This window comes from Heterodontus francisci, chromosome 2 (assembly GCF_036365525.1).
Source record: "Heterodontus francisci isolate sHetFra1 chromosome 2, sHetFra1.hap1, whole genome shotgun sequence".
NCBI lineage: Eukaryota > Metazoa > Chordata > Chondrichthyes > Heterodontiformes > Heterodontidae > Heterodontus > Heterodontus francisci.
The window spans coordinates 152,222,576-152,248,053 of NC_090372.1; the positions used below are offsets into that span (position 1 = coordinate 152,222,576).

At 46.0% G+C, this 25,478-nt stretch overlaps 1 protein-coding gene across 2 annotated transcripts in view; it reads left to right on the forward strand.

Annotated features, from left to right (window-relative positions):
- Positions 1-25,478, forward strand: part of dnah5l (dynein, axonemal, heavy chain 5 like) — a 472,330-nt gene that overhangs the window by 256,070 nt on the left and 190,782 nt on the right. For both annotated transcript variants that reach the window (XM_068012046.1, XM_068012056.1), the window contains 5 exons: positions 6,502-6,708; positions 11,583-11,825; positions 12,526-12,680; positions 13,600-14,264; positions 16,807-17,087. In XM_068012046.1, the coding sequence (XP_067868147.1) occupies positions 6,502-6,708; positions 11,583-11,825; positions 12,526-12,680; positions 13,600-14,264; positions 16,807-17,087 (1,551 nt within the window). The remainder of the gene's footprint in view (positions 1-6,501; positions 6,709-11,582; positions 11,826-12,525; positions 12,681-13,599; positions 14,265-16,806; positions 17,088-25,478) is intronic.

Consider the following 25,478-nt stretch of genomic DNA (forward strand, 5'->3'; position numbering starts at 1 on the left):
AACGCGACAGGATCGTAATTTAAGTTGTTAACACACTGTTTTTCATGAATTTCTGTCTAATTTGCCGTGACCCTGTCCGGTGTAGGCAATCTTCTGCATGACCCACGGCACTCACGTGCCTTCACTTTCCTGTCTTTGAAAAGCTGGCGCCACTGAGGCGAGTGTCATCAGTGCCTGCAAAGGTTAGGTATATTATCTTGTGGAATTTGTTTTTCACATCGGTCATTGCCACTGAGCTCAATCTGTAGATGTGAGGGAAGGTTGGAACTCTGCAAGTGCATACTGTTGGCAGGGAAGGAGGGAACTCTGCAAGTGGATAATGTTGGGGAGGAAGGAGGGAACTCCTCGAGTGGATAATGTTGTGGGGGAAGGAGGAAACTCTGCGAGTGGATAATGTTGCGGAGAAAGGAGGGAACTCCTCGAGTGGATAATGTTGTGGGGGAAGGAGGAATCTCTGCGAGTGGATAATGTCGGGGGGAAGGAGGAAACTCTGCGAGTGGATAATGTCGGGGGGAAGGAGGGAACTCTGCGAGTGGATAATGTTGGGGGGGAAGGAGGGAACTCTGCGAGTGGATAATGTCGGGGGGAAGGAGGGAACTCTGCGAGTGGATAATGTCGGGGGGTAAGGAGGGAACACTGCAAGTGGATAATGTCGGGTGGGAAGGAGGGAACTCTCCAAGTGGATAATGTTGTAGGGGAAGGAGGGAACTCTGCAAGTGGATAATGTCGGGGGGGCGGGGAAGGAGGGAACTCTGCGAGTGGATAATGTTGGGGGGGAAGGAGGGAACCCTGCGAGTGGATAATGTTTGGGGGGAAGGAGGGAACCCTGCGAGTGGATAATGTTGAGGGGTGAAGGAGGGAACCCTGCGAGTGGATAATGTTGGGGGGTAAGGAGGGAACTCTGCAAGTGGATAATGTTGGGGGGAAGGAGGGATCCCTGCGAGTGGATAATGTTGGGTTGGGAAGGAGGGAACTCTGCAAGTGGATAATGTCGTGGGTGAAGGAGGGAACTCTCCAAGTGGATACTGTTGGGGGGGAAGGAGGGAACTCTGCAAGTGGATAATGTTGGGGGGGAAGGAGGGATCCCTGTGAGTGGATAATGTTGGGGTGGGAAGGAGGGAACTCTGCAAGTGGATAATGTCGTGGGTGAAGGAGGGAACTCTCCAAGTGGATACTGTTGGGGGGGAAGGAGGGAATTCTGCAAGTGGATAATGTTGGGGGGGAAGGAGGGATCCCTGCGAGTGGATACTGTTGGGGGGGAAGGAGGGAACTCTGCAAGTGGATAATGTCGGGGGGGAAGGAGGGAACTCTGCAAGTGGATAATGTCGGGGGGGAAGGAGGGAACTCTGCAAGTGGATAATGTTGGGGGGGAAGGAGGGAACTTTGCAAGTGGATACTGTTGGGGGGGAAGGAGGGAACTCTGCAAGTGGATAATGTCGTGAGGGAAGGAGGGAACTCTGCAAGTGGAGACTGTTGTGGGGGAAGGAGGGAACTCTCCAAGTGGATAATGTTGTGTGGGAAGGAGGGAACTCAACAAGTGGATACTGTTGTGGGGGAAGGAGGGAACTCTCCAAGTGGATAATGTTGTGGGGGAAGGAGGGAACTCTGCAAGTGGATACTGTTGGGGGGGAAGGAGGGAACTCTGCGAGTGGATAATGTCGGGGGGAAGGAGGGAACTCTGCGAGTGGATAATGTCGGGGGGTAAGGAGGGAACACTGCAAGTGGATAAAGTCGGGTGGGAAGGAGGGAACTCTCCAAGTGGATAATGTTGTAGGGGAAGGAGGGAACTCTGCGAGTGGATAATGTCGGGGGGAAGGAGGGAACTCTGCGAGTGGATAATGTTGGGGGGGAAGGAGGGAACTCTGCGAGTGGATAATGTCGGGGGGAAGGAGGGAACTCTGCGAGTGGATAATGTCGGGGGGTAAGGAGGGAACACTGCAAGTGGATAATGTCGGGTGGGAAGGAGGGAACTCTCCAAGTGGATAATGTTGTAGGGGAAGGAGGGAACTCTGCAAGTGGATAATGTCGGGGGGGGGGGGGAAGGAGGGAACTCTGCGAGTGGATAATGTTGGGGGGGAAGGAGGGAACCCTGCGAGTGGATAATGTTTGGGGGGAAGGAGGGAACCCTGCGAGTGGATAATGTTGAGGGGGGAAGGAGGGAACCCTGCGAGTGGATAATGTTGGGGGGTAAGGAGGGAACTCTGCAAGTGGATAATGTTGGGGGGAAGGAGGGATCCCTGCGAGTGGATAATGTTGGGGTGGGAAGGAGGGAACTCTGCAAGTGGATAATGTCGTGGGTGAAGGAGGGAACTCTCCAAGTGGATACTGTTGGGGGGGAAGGAGGGAATTCTGCAAGTGGATAATGTTGAGGGGGGAAGGAGGGAACCCTGCGAGTGGATAATGTTGGGGGGTAAGGAGGGAACTCTGCAAGTGGATAATGTTGGGGGGGAAGGAGGGATCCCTGTGAGTGGATAATGTTGGGGTGGGAAGGAGGGAACTCTGCAAGTGGATAATGTCGTGGGTGAAGGAGGGAACTCTCCAAGTGGATACTGTTGGGGGGGAAGGAGGGAATTCTGCAAGTGGATAATGTTGGGGGGGAAGGAGGGATCCCTGCAAGTGGATAATGTCGGGGGGGAAGGAGGGAACTCTGCAAGTGGATGATGTCGTGGGGGAAGGAGGGAACTCTGCAAGTGGATAATGTCGGGGGGGAAGGAGGGAACTCTGCAAGTGGATAATGTTGGGGGGGAAGGAGGGAACTTTGCAAGTGGATACTGTTGGGGGGGAAGGAGGGAACTCTGCAAGTGGATAATGTCGTGAGGGAAGGAGGGAACTCTGCAAGTGGAGACTGTTGTGGGGGAAGGAGGGAACTCTCCAAGTGGATAATGTTGTGTGGGAAGGAGGGAACTCTGCAAGTGGATACTGTTGTGGGGGAAGGAGGGAACTCTCCAAGTGGATAATGTTGTGGGGGAAGGAGGGAACTCTGCAAGTGGATACTGTTGTGGGGGAAGGAGGGAACTCTCCAAGTGGATAATGTTGTGGGGGAAGGAGGGAACTCTCCGAGTGGATAATGTTGTGGGGGAAGGAGGGAACTCTCCGAGTGCATAATGTTGTGGGGGAAGGAGGGAACTCTGCAAGTGGATAATGTCGTGAGGGAAGGAGGGAACTCTGCAAGTGGATAATGTCGGGGGGGAAGGAGGGAACTCTGCAAGTGGATAATGTCGTGAGGGAAGGAGGGAACTCTGCAAGTGGATACTGTTGGGGGGGAAGGAGGGAACTCTGCAAGTGGATAATGTCGTGAGGGAAGGAGGGAACTCTGCAAGTGGATACTGTTGTGGGGAAAGGAGGGAACTCTCCAAGTGGATAATGTCGTGAGGGAAGGAGGGAACTCTGCAAGTGGATACTGTTGTGGGGGAAGGAGGGAACTCTCCAAGTGGATAATGTTGTGGGGGAAGGAGGGAACTCTGCAAGTGGATACTGTTGTGGGGGAAGGAGGGAACTCTGCAAGTGGATAATGTCGGGGGGGGAAGGAGGGGACTCTGCAAGTGGATAATGTCGGGGGGGAATGAAGCAACTCTCCAAGTGGATAATGTTGGGGGGGAAGGAGGGAACTCTGCAAGTGGATAATGTTGGGGGGGGAGGGAGGGAACTCTGCAAGTGGATAATGTTGGGGGGGAAGGAGGGAACACTGCAAGTGGATAATGTTGGGGCGGAAGGAGGGAACTCTGCAAGTGGATAATGTTGGGGGGGAAGGAGGGAACTCTCCGAGTGGATAATGTCGGGGGGGAAGGAGGGAACCCTGCGAGTGGATAATTTTGGGGGGGGAAGGAGGGAACCCTGGGAGTGGATAATGTTGAGGGGGGAAGGAGGGAACCCTGCGAGTGGATAATGTCGGGTGGGAAGGAGGGAACTCTGCGAGTGGATAATGTCGGGGGGTAAGGAGGGAACTCTGCCAGTGGATAATGTTGGGGGAGATGGAGGGAACTCTGCGAGTGGATAATGTTGGGGGGGAAGGAGGGAACCCTGCGAGTGGATAATGTTGGGGGGGGAAGGAGGGAACTCTGCGAGTGGATACTGTTGGGGGGGGAAGGAGGGAACTCTGCAAGTGGATAATGTCGGGGGGGAAGGAGGGAACTCTGCAAGTGGATAATGTCGTGGGCGAAGGAGGGAACTCTGCAAGTGGATAATGTCGGGGGGGAAGGAGGGAACTCTGCAAGTGGATAATGTCGGGGGGGAAGGAGGGAACTCTGCAAGTTGATAATGTCGGGGGGGAAGGAGGGAACTTTGCAAGTGGATACTGTCGGGGGGGAAGGAGGGAACTCTCTAAGTGGATAATGTCGGGGGGGAAGGAGGGAACTCTGCAAGTGGATAATGTTGTGGGGGAAGGAGGGAACTCTCCAAGTGGATAATGTCAGAGGGGAAGGAGGGAACTCTCCAAGTGGATAATGTCAGAGGGGAAGGAGGGAACTCTGCAAGTGGATAATGTCGTGAGGGAAGGAGGGAACTCTGCAAGTGGATAATGTTGTGGGGGAAGGAGGGAACTCTGCAAGTGGATACTGTTGTGGGGGAAGGAGGGAACTCTCCAAGTGGATAATGTTGTGGGGGAAGGAGGGAACTCTGCAAGTGGATAATGTTGTGGGGGAAGGAGGGAACTCTGCAAGTGGATAATGTTGTGGGGGAAGGAGGGAACTCTGCAAGTGGATAATGTTGTGGGGGAAGGAGGGAACTTTGCAAGTGGATACTGTTGGGGGTAGGAGAGAACTCTGCAAGTGGATAATGTTGTGGGGGAAGGAGGGAACCCTGCGAGTGGATAATGTCGAGGGGGGAAGGAGGGAACTCTGTAAGTGGATAATGTCGGGGGTGAAGGAGGGAACTCTGCAAGTGGATACTGTTGTGGGGGAAGGAGGGAACTCTCCAAGTGGATAATGTTGTGGGGGAAGGAGGGAACTCTGCAAGTGGATAATGTTGTGGGGTAAGGAGGGAACTCTGCAAGTGGATAATGTCGGGGCGTAAGGAGGGAACTCTGCGAGTGGATAATGTCGGGGGGGAAGGAGGGAACCCTGCGAGTGGATAATGTCGGGTGGGAAGGAGGGAACTTTGCGAGTGGATAATGTCGGGTGGGAAGGAGGGAACTCTGCGAGTGGATAATGTTGGGGGGTAAGGAGGGAAGCCTGCGAGTGGATAATGTTGGGGGGGAAGGAGGGAACTCTGTGAGTGGATAATATCGGGGGGGGGGAAAGGAGGGAACCCTGCGAGTGGATAATGTCGAAGGGGGAAGGAGGGAACTCTGCGAGTGGATACTGTCGTGGGGGAGGGAGGGAACTCTGCGAGTGGATAATGTCGTGGGGGAAGGAGGGAACTCTGCGAGTGGATAATGTCGAGGGGGAAGGAGGGAACTCTGCGAGTGGATACTGTTGGGGGGGAAGGAGGGAACTCTGCGAGTGGATAATGTCGTGGGGGAGGGAGGGAACTCTGCGAGTGGATAATGTCGTGGGGGAGGGAGGGAACTCTGCGAGTGGATAATGTCGGGGGGGAAGGAGGGAACTCTGCGAGTGGATAATGTCGAGGGGGAAGGAGGGAACTCTGCGAGTGGATACTGTTGGGGGGGAAGGAGGGAACTCTGCGAGTGGATAATGTCGGGGGGGAAGGAGGGAACTCTGCGAGTGGATACTGTTGGGGGGGAAGGAGGGAACTCTCCGAGTGGATAATGTTGGGGGGGAAGGAGGGAACTCTCCGAGTGGATAATGTTGTGGGGGAAGGAGGGAACTCTCCGAGTGCATAATGTTGTGGGGGAAGGAGGGAACTCTGCAAGTGGATAATGTTGGTGGGAAAGGAGGGAACTCTGCAAGTGGATAATGTTGGGGGTGAAGGAGGGAACTCTGCAAGTGGATAATGTTGGCAGAGAATTATTCACAGCTGCCGCCATTCCTGGCGGCTGGATAATAAAATCCTGCCCTTTGTGTGACTGCAGATCAGAGAATCATATGTGAAGGTCAGCATAGCCGGAAAATCAGGATTGTTGCAAATCCAGTACACTGACCTCCCTGCCTAATTCTTTTGAGAGCACAGTCTTGAAATTTCAGAGCATTAAAGGATGATTTTGTGAGTTTGTGCTGGCAACTGCTTGTGATTTTCCAGTCAGCACGCTGGATTTCCTGCCACCAGTGCAAATTCAGAACATTACTCCATAGTGTCTTTATTTGCAGTGCCTGATCCATTCATTCTTTGATTGGATGGTATATATATATATGGGCAATATGCAAAATCTCAGGAGGAGGTATAACATTAAGAATGAAACTATTGAAAAGACTTCCTGCAGAAAAGACAGTCGTGGCCTGAGGAAAACCATGCCAAGAAGGGAAACATGTTACTGCTTGTGAGCGAGCAGATTTTCAATGATGCAAGAGATTAGAGAGTCCACTGTTCTCATTGTGCATTCTCAGTTTTCTGTCATTTTCTAATTTAATCTTTTTCTGTTTTTTTTTTTCAAATTTTGTTTTGCAGATGCTGCCCACGCCAGCCAAATTCCATTATATTTTTAATCTCCGTGATCTTAGTCGTATTTGGCAGGGAATCCTAACTGTTACAGCTGAAATTTGCCAGTCTCCAGATGTGTTGGTATCACTGTTTCAGCATGAATGCACACGTGTTATTGCAGATAGATTTACCAACCAGCAGGACAAAGACTGGTTTGAGAATACAGTGAAAAAGGTTCGGCAATGTTTTTTTCTCCTTTTTGAAGAGATGGATAGAACACATGCATATAGTGGACGCCCGTTATGATATTGGGTGGCATATAAGAATTCTGTGATAAAGGTGCCATTTAAGATAAGTTCTTTATTAGTGAAGGATCATAAATGTCAAAGTTTGTGATGTCTCTAAGCAACACTGTTCAGCTAAACCCAATATGAAAGATACAGTCAAAATGTCCTAACTAAACATTCTGCTAATCTAAAATGCTTGGATTTTTACTGAGCTGACAATTATAAAATGCAAATATTGATTTCTGCCCTCACAACATGCAACATTTACTTTTTTAAATTATTTGTGTTTTTTATTTACACTGAGATATGACTTTGCCTTGTAATTCAGTCTTGAGTGCACAGTTAGGTTTGCTGTCATTTCTGTCCCTCCAAGCATTTCAGATTAGCAGAACATTTAGCTGTGATGTTTTCGCTGAATCTATCATATTGGTTTTAGCTGAACATCGTTGCTTGGCATCACACTGGCTTGGTTTTGTTGAATGCTTTATTACTCACTAATTTATAAATTTTAAGGCATTGGTATTAAAGCCATATTGAAAAGCTTACAAGAGCCAGAAAATAACTAATTTCTCTTCTCTTTGGCCTCCTTATCTCGAGAGACAATGGGTAAGCGCCTGGAGGTGGTCAGTGGTTTGTGAAGCAGTGCCTGGAGTGGCTATAAAGGCCAATTCTAGAGTGACAGGCTCTTCCACAGGTGCTGCAGAGAAATTTGTTTGTCGGGGCTGTTACACAGTTGGCTCTCCCCTTGCGCCTCTGTCTTTTTTCCTGCCAACTACTAAGTCTCTTCAACTCGCCACACTTTAGCCCCGCCTTTATGGCTGCCCGCCAGCTCTGGCGGACGCTGGCAACTGACTCCCACGACTTATGATCAATGTCACAGGATTTCATGTCGCGTTTGCAGACGTCTTTAAAGCGGAGACATGGACAGCCGGTGGGTCTGATACCAGTGGGGAGCTCGCTGTACAATGTGTCTTTGGGGATCCTGCCATCTTCCATGCGGCTCACATGGCCAAGCCATCTCAAGCGCCGCTGACTCAGTAGTGTGTATAAGCTAGGGATGTTGGCCGCCTCGAGGACTTCTGTGTTGGAGATACGATCCTGCCACCTGATGCCAAGTATTCTCCGGAGGCAGTGAAGATGGAATGAATTGAGACGTCGCTCTTGGCTGACATACGTTGTCCAGGCCTCGCTGCCGTAGAGCAAGGTACTGAGGACACAGGCCTGATACACTCGGACTTTTGTGTTCCGTGTCAGTGCGCCATTTTCCCACACTCTCTTGGCCAGTCTGGACATTGCAGTGGAAGCCTTTCCCATGCGCTAATTGATTTCTGCATCTAGAGACAGGTTACTGGTGATAGTTGAGCCTAGGTAGGTGAACTCTTGAACCACTTCCAGAGTGTGGTCGCCAATACTGATGGATGGAGCATTTCTGACGTCCTGCCCCATGATGTTCGTTTTCTTGAGGCTGATGGTTAGGCCAAATTCATTGCAGGCAGCCGCAAACCTGTCGATGAGACTCTGCAGGCACTCTTCAGTGTAAGATGTTAAAGCAGCATCGTCAGCAAAGAGGCGTTCCCTGATGAGGACTTTCCGTACTTTGGACTTCGCTCTTAGACGGGCAAGGTTGAACAACCTGCCCCCTGATCTTGTGTGGAGGAAAATTCCTTCTTCAGAGGACTTGAACGCATGCGAAAGCAGCAGGGAGAAGAAAATCCCAAAAAGTGTGGGTGCGAGAACACAGCCCTGTTTCACGCCACTCAGGATAGGAAAGGGGTCTGATGAGGTGCCACCATGTTGAATTGTGCCTTTCATATTGTCATGGAATGAGGTGATGATACTTAGTAGCTTTGGTGGGCATCCAATCTTTTCTAGTAGTCTGAAGAGACCACGTCTGCTGACGAGGTCAAAGGCTTTGGTGAGATGAATGAAAGCAATGTAGAGGGGCATCTGTTGTTCACGGCATTTCTCCTGTATCTGACGAAGGGAGAACAGCATGTCAACGGTCGATCTCTCTGCACGAAAGCCACATTGTGCCTCAGGGTAGACGCGCTCGGCCAGCTTCTGGAGCCTGTTTAGAGCGACTCGAGCAAAGACTTCCCCCACTTTGCTGAGCAGGGAGATTCCACGGTAGTTGTTGCAGTCACCGCGGTCACCTTTGTTTTTATAGAGGGTGATGATATTGGCATCGCGCATGTCCTGGGGTACTGCTCCCTCGTCCCAGCACAGGCATAGCAGTTCACGTAGTGCTGAGAGTATAGCAGGCTTGGCACTCTTGATTATTTCAGGGGTAATGCTGTCCTTCCCAGGGGCTTTTCCGCTGGCTAGAGAATCAATGGCATCACTGAGTTCCGATTTGGTTGGCTGTATGTCCAGCTCATCCATGACTGGTAGAGGCTGGGCTGCATTGAGGGCAGTCTCAGTGACAACATTCTCCCTGGAGTACAGCTCTAGGTAGTGCTCAACCCAGTGGTCCATTTGTTTGCGTTGGTCAGTGATTATGTCCCCTGATTTAGTTTTGAGGGGGGCGATCTTCTTGATGGTTGGCCCAAGAGCTCTCTTCATGCCATCATACATTCCTCTGATGTTTCCGGTGTCTGAGGCCAGCTGAATATGACTGCATAGGTGTTGCCAGTAGTCGTTTGCGCAGCGCCTGGCTGTTCTTTGTGCAGTGCTTCTGGCTGCTTTAAGTGCTGCGGATGTTAAATTGCTGGGGGCTTTCTTGTAGTTCAACAGTGCAATGCGCTTGGCAGCTATGACAGGTTCCAGCTCTTCATTATGAGATTGAAACCAGTCTGAATTTCTCTTCGCACTTTTGCCGTAGGTGGTCAAAGCTGACTCATAAATGGCGTCTCTGACGTGGGCCCACTTGGTCTCAGCATCCCCTGTGGGAGTGTTTTGAAGGGCTGTTACAAGTGAATTTAGAAATTTTTGTAACAGCTGTGGGTGAGAAATTCTGCTCGTGTTGATGCGCGGGTGGCCCTTCTGCTTGGAATGATGCAACTTCTTTGGTCTGAGTCTAACCTTGCTGCACACCAGGGAGTGGTTGGTGTCACAGTCTGCACTGTGGAAGCTGCGTGTGATTTGAACACTGTTTAAGGCGGCTCGCCTTGTGACAATGAGGTCTAGCTGGTGCCAACGAGGCGATCTTGGGTGCCTCCATGAAACCTGATGACAGGGTTTGGTGTGAAAGAACGAGTTGGTGATGCAGAGTTTATGATAGGTACACAACTCAAGCAGTCTCTGCCCGTTCTCATTCATCCTTCCAACGCCATAGCGCCCAAGGCAGGAGGGCCATGAGTCATGGTTGGCCCCAACCCTGGCATTAAAGTCCCCCAGCAGGAATAGGTGTTCGGTGTTGGGGATGCTGCTAATGATGCTATGGAGTTCCTCGTAGAACTGATCTTTAGCTTCAGATGGGGAGCAGAGTGTTGGAGCATAGATGCTGAGTAGGTGTACTGGACCAGAGGCGGTGAGCAGTCGGATGGACAGTATGCGTTCCGAGCCATTTGAGGGAGGCTCTATCATGCTGAGCAAGGAGTTTCTGATGGCGAAGCCCACTCCATGCTGTCTTGGTTCTTCAGGATCCCTACCCTGCCAGAAGGAGGTGTAGTCTTGCTCTCTTCGAGATCCGCTCGCAGGGAGGCGTGTCTCCTGAAGTGCTGCAATGTCTACATTGAGTCTACTGAGCTTGTTGTTAATGATGGCGGTCTTCCGAGAATCGTTGATTTGTGTAAGGTCTTCCGACAGGCCAGGGCACATAGTTCTGACGTTCCGGCTTGCAAAGCGAAGGGCTGGTACCTTCTTTCCTTTTTTCGTGTTGTTTGGTGCGGTGTATCAGTCCACCTTTCGGGCAATGACCCTGAGCTCCAAGCACCCATTGAAGCAGGCAGACTGTGGCGGGACAGAACCTTATTGACCGGGGGCTGCCCGGTTTGAGGCGGGCGGTAGCTGTCCAGTGAGGTGCGATGACCTCTCCCACTGACAAATAACTGTAATTAACCAACATTATTACTATGTTCCTTTGATAGTGATAAAGTACAAACAATATGGCAGTGGTGGAATGATGTCTGGTAACTATGTTCAAGGTTTTTTCAGCATATATGACAAAATCAAAACAAGCATAACTCACAGGAGAAGAAATTCAACTCATGACCATCCATTTTTTCGATGTAAAATCAGCAAAAGACATTCAAGTTTTGTGGTGCGATTTGTCACACTCACACCCACCTTATATAATCTCCTTATATACGTAAAGCAGGGTATTATGCCCGGTGTTGGATCCCGAATGCAAACTTCAGGCACAAATGGGCAGAGCTTGCAATGTGCATGCTCTGCCTAGTTGTACTGACATTGAGCAGCCTACCAGCAATCCTTAGAGGGACCACTTAAGGTCACTCAGTAAATAGTGTAGGAAATTTTCAGTCTTTTTATATTTGTGAACTCAGGATTAACAAAATTCTCTGGCTCACTGCTGCCGTGTTTGAGCACCTCACACCCCTGACCCCCGTCTCCCCACCCATCACACATCCTCCTCCGACATTACTTCTTCCCATCCCCTTCCATCATATGCTACCTGCCAGCTGGGTAAGTGTAGAAGGGGGCCAACTTGCCAACTTCGCCAACCAGTGAGTTGAAGCAGGGTGCCTGCTTCAGGGTTTCATGACCACAGCCTGTTGGCAGCATTTAAGTGAGGCTCGAAGCCAAATTTGGTTTTGGCCTCAGGTTAGCTCAGATTCATGCACGGACCTTCTTCTGGGTGCATGTTAAATTTCTCACCAATTTTTGAAATCAATACTACTAATATATCTCATTTCCATATAGGTTGCTTCAGAGGATCACGGTGATGCTATTTTAGCAAATATTCAGCAAGAAGCATTCTTTGTTGATTTCTTACGTGATGCTCCAGAGGCCACAGGAGATGAGCCGGATGATATGGAATTGGAAGCTCCTAAAATATATGAACTAATTCCATCATTTGACCAGTTGGCTGAACGCCTGCAACTATATATGGAGCAGTACAATGAAGCCATCAGAGGTGCCAAGATGGATTTGGTGTTTTTCAAGGTACGGGCCTCTATTGTGCTGCCTCCAGTAATGAAAATTGTGGATGTCTGATATAATCAAGAGCTGCAGACTAAAAATCAATATCGGTCCTATTCTTTGTCTGGAAATATTTATATCTTTGCAATAACTGATAAAGCTAATTGGTTTCCATTAAATTTTAATCCGTGATTATCCTGGACTTAACAGTTGTTAAACTGATAGTAGATTAGCAACCCTGCTGCTTCTGGTACATTTTCTCTGATGCCTATAAGGATTTAATGTTCTATTGTCCTTGTTCCTCCTTTTAAACGAAACATCGTTGTGCTGCCAGTGAAGCTTAAACACACATTCATAGTGGAGTTGGAGCTAAATAGGATATTATACAAAAATGAGCTTCATGGTGAAGGCCTTACAATGGACATGTTAATCTGTCATTGCTCTTTTAAGACACAGATGGACCAGCTATATTTGTCCACCACTTTAAAATTTCTAGGATTTGCAATTTTTCTTTGAGTTGCAAGTGTTTATGCCTGTTGCTTGCACCAATCTATTAACTTGCTGTAAAAATGTACTACTTGCAAAAAAACCTGGGAATGTTATGTTGGTACCATGAACTGGATTAGTATTTGGAATCTGACTCTGTTTATTAGCTTCTGTTTAGAACATGTGTAGTAAATTTATTTTGTTCTAGTTTGCAAATGTAATTCTTTGTTGCTACAAGGATGCCATGATACATTTGGTGAAGATATCCCGTATCATTCGAACTCCACAAGGAAATGCTTTGCTGGTAGGAGTTGGTGGATCTGGAAAACAAAGTCTTACTAGACTGGCTTCATATATTGCAGGATATCAAAGCTTCCAAATTGTACTCACAAGGTAAAAGCATTTTGCAGTACTTATTATTAATCCACTAGCACTGTAACACTATCTTCTTTTTATTACTTCACTTATGGCATCGCGGATGAAGAGGTAGATTCTACCTCTGGCCATTGATTTTTTTTCTGTCTACCTTTGTCTCAATACCAGATAATGGATGTAAATACCAGTAGTTGCAGAATGGTTCCACAAGTATATATAAAACCTGGTACATAAATGCTGGAGGATGTGTTGTATTTCTTTTGAAATTGGTTCAGTATTATTTAAAATAGACAAGATGATAAAGCAATGTTGAATTTCAACCAACAAACCGCTGAGATTTGTTGATGCTGATGTCATTCTGCATTGAAAATGAAGATGATGATCAGCACAGCCAGAACAATATATACAGCTGCAAATTACAAAAAAAACCTAAATAAGCACTCATTACTTACAAATAGATGTATCACATACTTTATATAAATAAAATGCTAGTCAGGGACTGGTAGTCTCTATAAAACAAGCCACTTAGGTCTCAGCCACGCTAACTCACCATACCTGTGGCAACCTTTGAAATTTACAGTTGTTTCCACTTGCTTATTTATTTTCTATAAACCACTGAGCTCCTGTTTATATTCCCTCTCTATATCCCTCCATCCTTGGTCATAGAAATTTATGTAAACATATCAGATGGATGCAGAATCGAGGTCTGGATCCTTCAGCTGCCTGGGTCTTGTTCTCTGCAGTTCCCTCTATAAACATCTCCATCTACGTCTCCTTTTTAAAAAATATTCTCTACACCTTAGACCAAACATTCAGTCACCTCTCCCTGTTTTGGTGTCTGTTTTCCATACGCCTATCAGTGAAGTGCCTTGGGACATTCTTTACATTAATTACTGTGTAAATTTTACACAATTTAAATATCACATTTATGTTTTAGAACTTACAATACAGGTAATCTTATGGATGATCTGAAGCTTCTGTACCGTACAGCTGGACAGAAAGGAATGGGTGTGGCATTCATATTTACAGACAACGAAATAAGAGATGAGTCCTTCTTGGAATACATGAACAATGTTTTAGCTTCAGGTGAGGTCTCAAACCTCTTTGCTCGAGATGAACTTGATGAAATTACCCAAGAATTAATTCCAGTAATGAAGAAGGAGTATCCAAGACGACCACCAACTATTGAAAATCTCTACGATTACTTCCTTTCACGAGTGCGTAGTAATCTGCATGTGATTCTTTGTTTTTCTCCTGTTGGAGAGAAATTCCGTACGCGTGCATTGAAATTTCCTGGCCTGATCTCTGGTTGTACTATGGACTGGTTTCAACGTTGGCCCAAAGATGCTCTTATTGCAGTCGCTCAATATTTCTTAGCTTCATATCGAATTGAGTGCACATCACAAATTAAGCAGAGTGTTGTGAACACTATGGGAACATTTCAAGATACAGTGGCAGAGAAATGTGTTGAATACTTTGAACGATTCAGGCGTCAGACCTATGTGACTCCCAAGTCTTACTTATCTTTTATTGGAGGCTACAAAACTATCTACGGGGAGAAGTTTGCTTACGTAGAATTGCTGTCTAACAGAATGAAGACAGGTACAGATTTATCTATTTAATTAGTGCACCAATGCTCATATTCTGTAATTATCTACAAATAGTCAATTCCAGCATTCATCTGTTTAGCTGAGGTTTAGTGACTTTTTTTTTTACATTGATTCAGGAAACTGATAAGGGGAGCCTGAATGGGCTCAGCTATTCAGTCATTAATTAAACTGTAACAGGCATATTAAGAAAACTTGTTGATTTGACATAAAGGTAAAATATGCTGTCACTTTATCTGACAGTCCTATTGTGTGTACCAGTCATGCCTATTATATAAATATATACAATAATCTCATGCAGTTGGATGGCATTCAGAAGAGGTATTCAACTAAAAGTTCTATCAGTCAATCATAGTAGACAATAGAAATAAAAACAAAATGGGATGACCAATTATGAAATCTGTCTGTTGGGAACAAGAAGATTCATCTTTCATTATATTTGCTGCCTCATAATTTACGTTCACTTTACAGGTAATTGGAAAAATATTTATTTAATTGAATGTTGAGAAAACGTTAATGGGGGAACAAATCAAATTTGGAATCAAGTCTAGGTTTGAGCTAGTTAGGAACACTAGGCAGTATATTTATTATTATCCTGGTGACTGAACCACTCACGGATGGCTGCCAGTAAATAGCCTTTGTCCTGTAAAGCCCACCAACTCTCTTGCATTCATCAGAAGACATGCAGAAGATCACAATCTCAGTCTCAGCTCTGTGATCTCATGCCTATATGAACCATACTGCACTTGCACTAGACAATTAGAGAAAGCAAAAGAATTTTGGATGCGAGGATATTCCATTGTTTACTGTAGTAGTGAATGCCCACTATTAAAATATCAGGGTTCTAGTTTTAAAAAAGAGAGTTTTCACTACCACAATGTTCTACACACTGTACCACAGTGTGATAGCTGTAAGAGGAAATACATTTTACAGTCATGTAGAATGGTAAAGGGAGGAAAGGAAGAGAAATATGGAGAAAGAACAAGAAATCTAGAAAAAGAGAAGTGCATTAATGCCACTTGGTGGTCTCTTGCACCCCTTGTGAAATACAGATTAGCACTTTTAATCATATTTATACACTTAGCCTGTAGTGATGCCTCAGGTATATGACTCACAAATAAAAGTCTTACACCTAGGATCTGTCTGATGTTAACAGATCTGTTGTAAGGAGAATCACCATTGATCTCTCTGCATAGCATATATAAATTCAGCGATGTGCTCATGTGCATACACAGTGCCAGCTGTCACCATCCAGTATATTTTCCTAATTAGAATAATTAATTAACATCAAGAAAAAGGTCCTAGAATGTAAGATCCTTTTACCTTTTTCCCACAGCTCCTCTGGTCTTTGCATGCTGTATATTGCCTGTGGCAAGGACAAATGGTGCAGGGGAGAGTTTGGGGTGGGTGGGTGGGGATATTGATCTACTCTCCATGCCTTAGCTAAGGCTGCTCTAAGCAGACCACTATGAGATGTGTAAGAGCAGTCTGAGGTGATTTTCTCCACAATTGCTCCTTCTGTTATGCATAAGTTCCTGTCTTCTTCTTGATGCCTCACCTCCTGAATTAAAGACCCCTAAAATGGAAATAATGGAGGAGAAAGTCAACCATGTATTGCCCAATCATGGGCCGAAAACAAGGGTCAAACTTACCGAAGTTTGGTTATGATTTGGGGTAACATCATCTCCAAACACGGCATTAGGTCAGCTTCCATACCTACCATCAACCATGAGCCCCTAAAGACAGTCACACTGCTTGCCCAGCATCAAATCTTGGATGAGTAAGAACTTATTTTAACTTAAGATTCAAAGATCAAAGCCATCTTGTTTGAACCACAGGTACAGATAGATAGGACCTCAGTTGAATGTCTTAGCAAAAGGATGACATTGCTCAATGCAACACTCCCTCGATGCTCCACTGAAGGTCCAGTCTACAATACGTTCTCAGTTCCCAGAATGGGGTTTGAACCCACATCATTCTGATTCAAAAGTGAGAATGCTACCAACTGAGTTATGTTGACATGAATGCAATGTAAAATGAATCAAAATTTTGGAGGGTATATATTTGCCTGTTTGCATTCCACATATTGTGGGCCAATTTTTCATTCAACCTAATACCTAATCAAGAAAATATATTTCAAAAATGATAATGAATGCATGCCACTATTGTGAATGCTTCAACATTTTACCTATTGAATCCTTTTACTTTGTGATCCAGCTCGGTAGCTCAATATGGTCAATGTACAGTTACTGCCCAAAGCGAATATATGCATGCAAATCCAAATATCCAAACCCCATGTCACAGTTACATAGTTAACAGACTCTTTGAAAGTTCTATGCGTTACCTGAAAATAAAAGCTCTTTTTTAAAAAAGTAGAATGAAGAAATGCACGATAGTATTTACCCAAGTAACACAATGGTACCTTATCAATATAGGTCTTAAGGAAATATTGACTTCTAATGTTCTGAGTTAGTTTTCATTTATTTTTGAAAAACTGGCTCCTATTTCCTCTTAAAATTTTTTCATCCTTTATCCAGGTCTGGCAAAGCTGATGGAAGCCGAGGTGTCTGTAAATGAGCTGTCCAAAGAACTCGTGATTAAGGAAAAAGACTTGGCAGTTGCTTCAAAAAAAGCAGATGTAGTTCTGGAGGAAGTGACTTTAAAGGCCCAGGCTGCTGAAGTTGTTAAAATGCAGGTTCAAAAAGTGAAAGACAAAGCTCAGATCATCGTAGATGAAATTGCAGCTGACAAAGTTGTGGCTGAAACAAAGCTGGAAGCAGCTAAGCCTGCTTTGGAAGAGGCTGAAGCAGCTTTACAGGTTTGTAACCTAACAGTGTATATAAGTGCATTTTGTGCAAAAAATAGGCAGAACATGCCTGAGATTTACTATTTGCCACTTCTGAAAAGCTAAGAATGTAATAGCTATTTACTGGACACATGTAAGATCAAGAGTTTGTTCCCAATCCTCCACATTAAATTATCCTATTTCAATAGCCACAATATGATTATGCTGTTCATAGAATTATAGAATCATGGAATGGTTACAGCACAGAAGAAGGCCATTTGGCCTGACATGTCCGTGCGAGCTCTCTGCAAGAGAAACTCACCTAGTTCCACTCCCCCGTCTTTTCCCCATAACCCTACAAACTTTGTCACTTCAGATAATTATCCAGTTGTCTTTTGAAGGCCTCGATTGAACCTGTCTCCACCACACTCTCAGGCAGGGCATTCCAGATCCTAACCATGCACTGCATAAAAAACATTTTACTCATGTCGCCATTGCTTCTTTTGCCAGTCACCTTAAAACAGTGTCCTCTGGTACTTGATCCTTCTGCTAATGGGAACAGTTTCTCCCTATCTATTCTGTCCAGACCCCTCTTTCAAATCTCCTCTCAACCTTCTCCTCTCCAAAGAGAATAGACCCAGCTACTCCAATCTATCCACGTAACAGAAGTTCCTTATCCCTGGAACCATTTTCATGAATCTTTTCTGCACTCTCGCTAATATCTCAAGTATCCTTCCTAAAGTGTGGTGCCCGGAATTGGACACAATGCTCCAGTTGAGGCCAAACCAGGGTTTTATACAAGTTCATCAAACCTTCCTTGCTTTTGTACCAAATGCCCCTATTTATAAAGCCCTGGATCCCTTATGCTTTATTAACAGCTTTCTCAACCTGCCCTGCCGCCTTTCATGCACGTATATCCCCAGGTCCCTCTGCTCCTAAACCCCCTTTAGAATTGTACCCTTTATTTTATATTGCTTCTCCTCGGTCTTCACTTCTCTGCATTAAATTTAGCTTGCCACTTGTCCACCCATTCCACCATCCTGTCTATGGGGTGAGTTTTATACTGGCGGTGGGGGTCTCGACGTCTGCAGAAACTGACGCCAAGATCCCCACGTCGCCTCTTCTATGGAAGACCTGCCGAATTTAGTGTCGATCAGTGGACAGCCTTACAGGGGATCAAGGACCCCATCGCTGGAAGTCCTGCTGTTGCAAAGCTGTTGGCCAATCAGAGGTTGGCAGCTGCAGTGCCACCGCAGAGACAGGGCTTCCTGCCCTGCTGGCTTTCCTTAATCCATGCTGGCTTTCCTCAATTAATTCACATTTGTCCAAGTAACTGTTAATTTTCTCCCAAATTATTGGCCGGAATTTTTCTCTCGAACCCGCCTCTACCTGGCCTGAAGATCCGGACCGCATTTTGCAGTCCACAGGTCTTTAATTGGTCTGAGGCGGGACTTCCACCTCATTGAGGCAGGAAGTCCCGCCTAATGGACCTGCCGGCCAATCAGCAGGCTGGCAGCTCTGAGTGCCAGCAGCGCCACCAGAAGTGGTGGCCACTGCTGCTACTGCAACCCAGCCATCGGAAAGAAGATGGCGGGGAGCCCTGGAATGAAGGTAAGTTTTTGTTGCCTCACGGGGGCGATCAGTCGGGCCCCGGCGGGGCAACAGTGGTCGATTGTGAGGGGGGGGGTGGGGGCCTTGGGACAATGGGGGCAGCCCTCCATCAGGCACAGGGTGCCTGATCACGAGGGACCCCGCAGGCCGTCTGAAAGCCGCCTGCTTTTGTTAGGTGGCTTCTTATGGGCTTGGGCTGCCCGACCAGCCACGGGTAAAATCCCCATGGCAGCAGGCGGAGGCCCTTAAGTGGCCGTTAAGAGGCCACTTAAGGGCCTTGATTGGCCTGGGGCAGGCAGGCCATTTTTCACCGCTGCCACCCTACGCAAAGTGGCGGCGGAGGCGGGAGCAGGTCAGGAAGGGCCCCAAAGCCTCCTGCTCCATTTTATGCCACCTTCATGCTCTTTGGGTGGGACGTAAAATTCCAGCCATTGTTTCTAAAAGCTTTCCCACTACCGAGGATAAATTGACTAATCTGTAGTTGGGTTTATCCATGCACCATTTTTTGAACAAAGATGTAACATTTGCAATTCCCCAGTCCTCTGGCACCACCTCTGTATCTAATAGAGATTGTAACATTATGGCTAGTGCCTCCGAAATTTCCACACTTACATCCAGCAGTATCCTTGGATGCATCTCATCTGGCCCTGGTGACTTATCAACTTTAAGCACAGCCAGCCTATCCAGTACCTTCTCTTTATTAGTTGTTAGCCCATCCAGTGCCTCAACTATCTCTTTTGCTATGACTCTGGCAACAACCTCTTCTGTGGTAAAGACAGATGCAAAGTACTCATTTAGTATCTCCCCTGCCTCCATGCATAAATCCCCTTTTTGGTCCCTTATTGATTGCATTCCTCCTTTTATCACCTTTTTACAATTTTATGCCTGCAGAAGACATTTGGATTCCTTTTTATGTTAGCTGCTAGACTCTTCCATTACCCTCTCTTTGCTTCTCATAGTACTTTTTTTCACTTCCCCTTTGAACTTTTTATATTCAGCCTGGTTCTCAATTGTATTATCCACCTGACATCTGTCATATGCAGCCTTTTTCTGCTTTATCTTATTCTCTGTCACTATCATCATCCAGAGAGCTCTGGATCTGTTTGTCCTCCTTTCCCCCTCGTGGGAAAGTACCTTGACTGTACCCGAACTATCCCCTCTTTGAAGGCAGCCATTACAGTTTTGCCAGCCAATCTTTGATTCCAATTCACCTGGGCCAGATCCGTTCTCACCCCATTGAAGTTGGTCATCCCCAAGTTAAATATTTTTACTCTGTTTTGCTCCTTGTTCTTTTCCATAGCTACCCTTATGATACTATGATCACTGTCCCCTAAATGTTCCCCTACTGTCCCTTGATCCACTTGACCCACCTCATTCCTCAGAACCAGATACAGCAATGCCTCTTTCCTCGTTGGGCCAGAAGCATACTGATCTAGAAAATTCCCCTGAACACACTTCATAAACTCTTCTCCCTCTCTGCTCTTTACACTCTTACTATCCCAGTCTATATGAGGATAATTAAAGTCCCCCATTATAACTACTCTGTAGTTCTTGCACCCCTTTATAATATCCTTGCAAATTTGTTCTTCTATATCTCTCCCACTAGACGGTGGCCTATAGAATACACCCAGTAGTATTTTTTCTATATTCTTTCATGGGATGTGGGCTTCATTTGTTGTCCATCCCTCATTGCCTGGACAACTGAGTGGCCTGCTAGGCCATTTCAGAAGGCAGTTAAGAGTCAACCACATTGCTGTGGGCCTAGAGTCACATATAGGGCCAGACCAGGTAAGGGCGGCAGATTTCTTTCCTTAAAGGACATTGGTGAACTAGATGGGTTTTTACGACAATCGATGATAGTTTCATGGTACCATTACTGAGACTAGCTTTCAATTCCAGATTTTTATTCATTAATTGAATTTAAATTCCACCAGCTGCCATAATGGGATGTGAACCCATGACCCAGTGGCATTAGCGTGGGGCTCTGGATTACTAGTTCACTGACATTACCACTGCGCCACAGCCTCTCCAGTACCTCTGTTGTTTCTTAGCTCTGACCAAATAGATTCTAGACCCCGCTAGGCCATCCTCTCTCTCCAGCACTATAATGTTCTCCTTAATCAGTACTGCTATGCCACTTCCTTTCTTTCCTTCCCTGTCTTTCCTGAACACCTTGTCTCCAGGAATAATTATTATTTAGTCCTGCCTTTTTTGAGCTAGGTCACAACATCATATTCCCACGTGGTTATTGGCACCTGCAACTCACCAACTCTATTTACCACACTCCACGCATTCACAGACATGCACAGTAAACTTAATTTAGACCTTGTTTCGTTCCCTCTTATGCTGATCCTACCTAATACCATACTGTTTCCTACTCTAGTGCCATCTGTCTCTCCCAATTCTCTGTGCACCCTGATTTTCCTCACTAATTTCCCACACCCTGCCAACTTAGTTTAAACTGGACCCAAAAGCACTAGCTAGTTGCCCTGCAAGGATATTGGTACCGGCTCAGTTGAGGTGCAACCCGTTCACCCTGTACAGGTCCCATCTCCCCCAGAACTGGTCCCAATGTCTCAGGAATCTAAAAACCTCTCTCATAGAGAGATACAGCACCGCAACAGGCCCTTCGGCCCACCGAGTCTGTGCCAACCATCAACCACCCATTAATACTAATCCTACATTAATCCCATTTTCCCTCTCACATCCCCACCTTCTCTCAATTCTCCTTCCACCTACCTACACGAGGGGCAATTTTTACAATGGCCAATTTACTGATCAACCCGCAAGTATGATGGCCTTGAGATATTTTACATCCACCTGAGAGGACAGATGGAGCCTTGATTTTACATCTCATCCAAAAGATGGCATTTCTGGCAGTGCAGCACTCCTTCACTCTCCTGCACTATCTGTCCAGCTCTATCCTCCTATTTCTATACTCACTAGCGTGTGGTACTGAGAGTAATCTGGAGATTACTATCTTTGCGATCCCGCTTGCTAGTTTCTTTCCTGTCTCCATTAACTCTGCCTGCAGCACCTCATCCCTCTTTATACCTATGTCATTGGTACTGATATGGACCACGATCGCTGGCTGTTAACCATCCCCACTCAGGGTACTCTGCAACTGCTCGGTGACATCCTTGACCCTGGCACCAAGGAGGGAACATGCCATTCTGGATTCACATCTGCAGTGGCAGAAATGCCTGTCTGTTCTCCTAACAATTGAATCCCCATTCAGTAATCTTCTTCCTTCCTCACTCTACAGCTGAGCCAGCCTTGGTACCATGGACTTGGCTCTGGCTGCACTCTCCAGAGAAACCATCACTGTCACCAGTATTCAGAATTGAATACTGATTGGAGAGAAAGGGGACTCCTGCACTTCCAGCCTAGTCGACCTTGCCTGTTTGATGATCACCCATTCCCTCTCTGCCTGCATACCCTTAAGCTGTGGGGTGACCATATCTATAAACGTGCTATCCATGAAACTCCCAACCTCGCGGATAAGCTACAGTGATGCCAGCTGCAACTCAAACTCTGAAACCCGGAGCTCGAGCTGCTGCAGTGACCTTCCTGCACATGTGGTTAGTTCCCACATGAAACAGGATGCACACTCCATGGGTCCGAGCTGCCCTGCCATGCTTCTATTTGTTAGACTACTAAACTTACGAGTTAAATAAAGACTCACCAATCCACTGTTTCTCTTGTGCTGATGTGACCTTATTTTGTTAGGAGGTTAACTGAAATGTTTTACTTAACTCCTGTTATCTAAAAACCTTAGATTTTAATTTCCTGAAAAATTCTGAACTCTTTAGCGTAACTATCCCTTGTTATTTAATTTTAACTTGATTCCCGGGATCTGATTAATTAATTGAGCTCTGATTGTAATGATATGATAAATTATAAAATTGGCTTCAGTTTTTAGTATTTGTACTAATTAATCAATCTAGTCTTACTTTATAGTTGACTAATTTAGATTAAATTAAAAAGCTTACCAGAAAACTCACCCCACGTGACTTCTTGTCCTGTGACGTCACTTTGCTCCCAGGACAGCCCGATCCCACACTGCTCTGAATCTCAGCTCCCACACTTTTTAAAATCTCCATTGATCTCTGTTGATGTTTTTTATTTGGCGTGTAAAAGGGCACTAATAGTTTTTCTGTCCCTTTTCCTGTCCCCAAATATTTATCAGGTTGATATTAAAGAAGTTATCTTAGAACACCATTTATTGTTTTTGATAGGAGCCTGTTACAATGTCTGTGCGTTTGGGGTGTGAGGAGTAATTCAATGGCAAGACGGACTTAATGAGTCACAAAATATTCAAACTAGTTGGTATCCATAGTTCCGAGATGATTGCCAGAATTTTACTGTAATTACAATCATCTTGTATTTTGGATAATTATTTATTAACACATGTACAACTGACAGCACAGAAATGTATTGGAAGCACACAAGGTATAGTGGAGGGAAGGAGTAGAATAACTTCAGAAGTGTATATTTTTCTGGCTGGTTTAATTTCATATACTTTTATTTGTCTTGTCATATTCATTATTATAATTTTCAGATTCAGACAATTAAATTTGAGAAGACTGAAGCCATTGTTTTTGATCCCTGCGCCAAACTCCGCTCCCGAGCTATCAACTCCATCCCTCTCCCTAACAACAAACTGAAACAAAACCAGTCTGTTCGCATCTTTGGTGTCATGTTTAACCCTGGGATGAGCTTCCAACCACATATTTGTGCCATCACTAAGACCGCCCATTTTCAACTCCATAAAATCACCCCTGTCTCAGCTCATCTGCTGCTGAAATCCTCATTCATGGTTTTGTTACCTCTAGACTTGACTATTCCAATGCACTCCTGGCTGGTCTCCCCCATTCTACCCTCCATAAACTTGAGGTCACCCAAAACTCTGCTGCCTATGTCCTAACTCGCACCTAGTCCTGTTCCCCTGTCACCCCTGTGCTCACTGACCTGCATTGACTCCCGATCAAGCAACATCTTGATTTTAAAATTCTCCTTGTTTTCAAATCTCTCCATGGCCTTGTCTCTCCCTATCTCTGTAATTTCCTCTAGCCCCACAACCCTCCAAGATATCTGCTTTTGTCTAGGTCTGGCCTCAGCGTGACTAAGGGAAAGAGTAGGCAGGGAGCAGATGATGAAAGCAAAGGGACTGGTGGTCTGAGGTGTATTTGTTTTAATGCAAGAAGTGTAGTAGGTAAGGCAGATGAACTTAGGGCTTAGATTAGTACCTGGGAGTATGATGTTATTGCTATTACTGAGACTTGGTTAAGGGAAGGGCATGATTGGGAACTAAATATCCCAGGATACCGATGCTTCAGGCGGGCTAGAGAGGGAGGTAAAAGCGGTGGAGGAGTTGCATTACTGGTCAAAGAGGATATCACAGCTGTGCTGAAGGAAGGCATTATGGAGGACTCGAGCTGTGAGGCAATATGGGCAGAACTCAGAAATAGGAAGGGTGCGGTAACAATGTTGGGGCTGTACTACAGGCCTGCCAACAGCGAGCGTGAGATAGAGGTACAAATATGTAAACAGATTATGGAAAGATGTAGGAGCAACAGGGTGGTGGTGATTGGAGATTTTAATTTTCCCAACATTGACTGGGATTCACTTAGTGTTAGAGGTATAGATGGAGCAGAATTTGTAAGGAGCATCCAGGAGGGTTTTCTAGAGCAGTATGTAAATAGTCCAACTCGGGAAGGGGCCATACTGGACCTGGTGTTGGGGAATGAGCCGGGCCAGGTGGTTGACGTTTCAGTAGGGGACTACTTTGGGAATAGTGCTCACAATTCCGTAAGTTTTAGAATACTCATGGACAAAGATGAGAGTGGTCCTAAAGGAAGAGTGCTAAATTGGGGGAAGGCCAACTATACCAAAATTCGGCAGGAGCTGGGGAATGTAGATTGGGAGCAGCTGTTTGAAGGTAAATCCACATTTGATATGTGGGAGGCTTTTAAAGAGAGGTTGATTAGCGTTCAGGAGAGACATGTTCCTGTGAAAATGAGGGGTAGAAATGGCAAGATTAGGGAACCATGGATGACAGGTGAAATTGTGAGACTAGCTCAGAGGAAAAAGGAAGCATACATAAGGTCTAGGCGGCTGAAGAAAGACGAAGCTTTGAAAGAATATCGGGATTGTAGGCGCAATCTGAAACGAGGAATTAAGGGGGCTAAAAGGGGTCATGAAATATCTTTAGCTAACAGGGTTAAGGAAAATCCCAAAGCCTTTTATTCATATATAAGGAGCAAGAGGGTAACTAGAGAAAGGATTGGCCCACTCAAGGACAAAGGAGGAAAGTTATGCGTGGAGTCAGAGAAAATGGGTGAGATTCTAAATGAGTACTTTGCATCGGTATTCACCGAGGAGAGGGACATGACGGATGTTGAGGTTAGGGACAGATGGTTGATTACTCTCGGTCAAGTCGGCATAAGGAAGGAGGAAGTGTTGGGTATTCTAAAAGGCATTAAGGTGGACAAGTCCCCAGGTCCGGATGGGATCTTTCCCAGGTTACTGTGGGAAGCGAGAGAGGAAATAGCTGGGGCCTTAACAGATATCTTTGCAACATCCTTAAACACGGGTGAGGTCCCGGAGGACTGGAGAATTGCTAATGTTGTCCCCTTGTTTAAGAAGGGTAGCATGGATAATCCAGGTAATTATAGACCGGTGAGCCTGACGTCAGTGGTAGGGAAGATACTGAGGGATAGGATCTATTCCCATTTGGAAGAAAATGTGCTTATCAGTGATAGGCAACATGGTTTTGTGCAGGGAAGGTCATGTCTTACCAACTTAATAGAA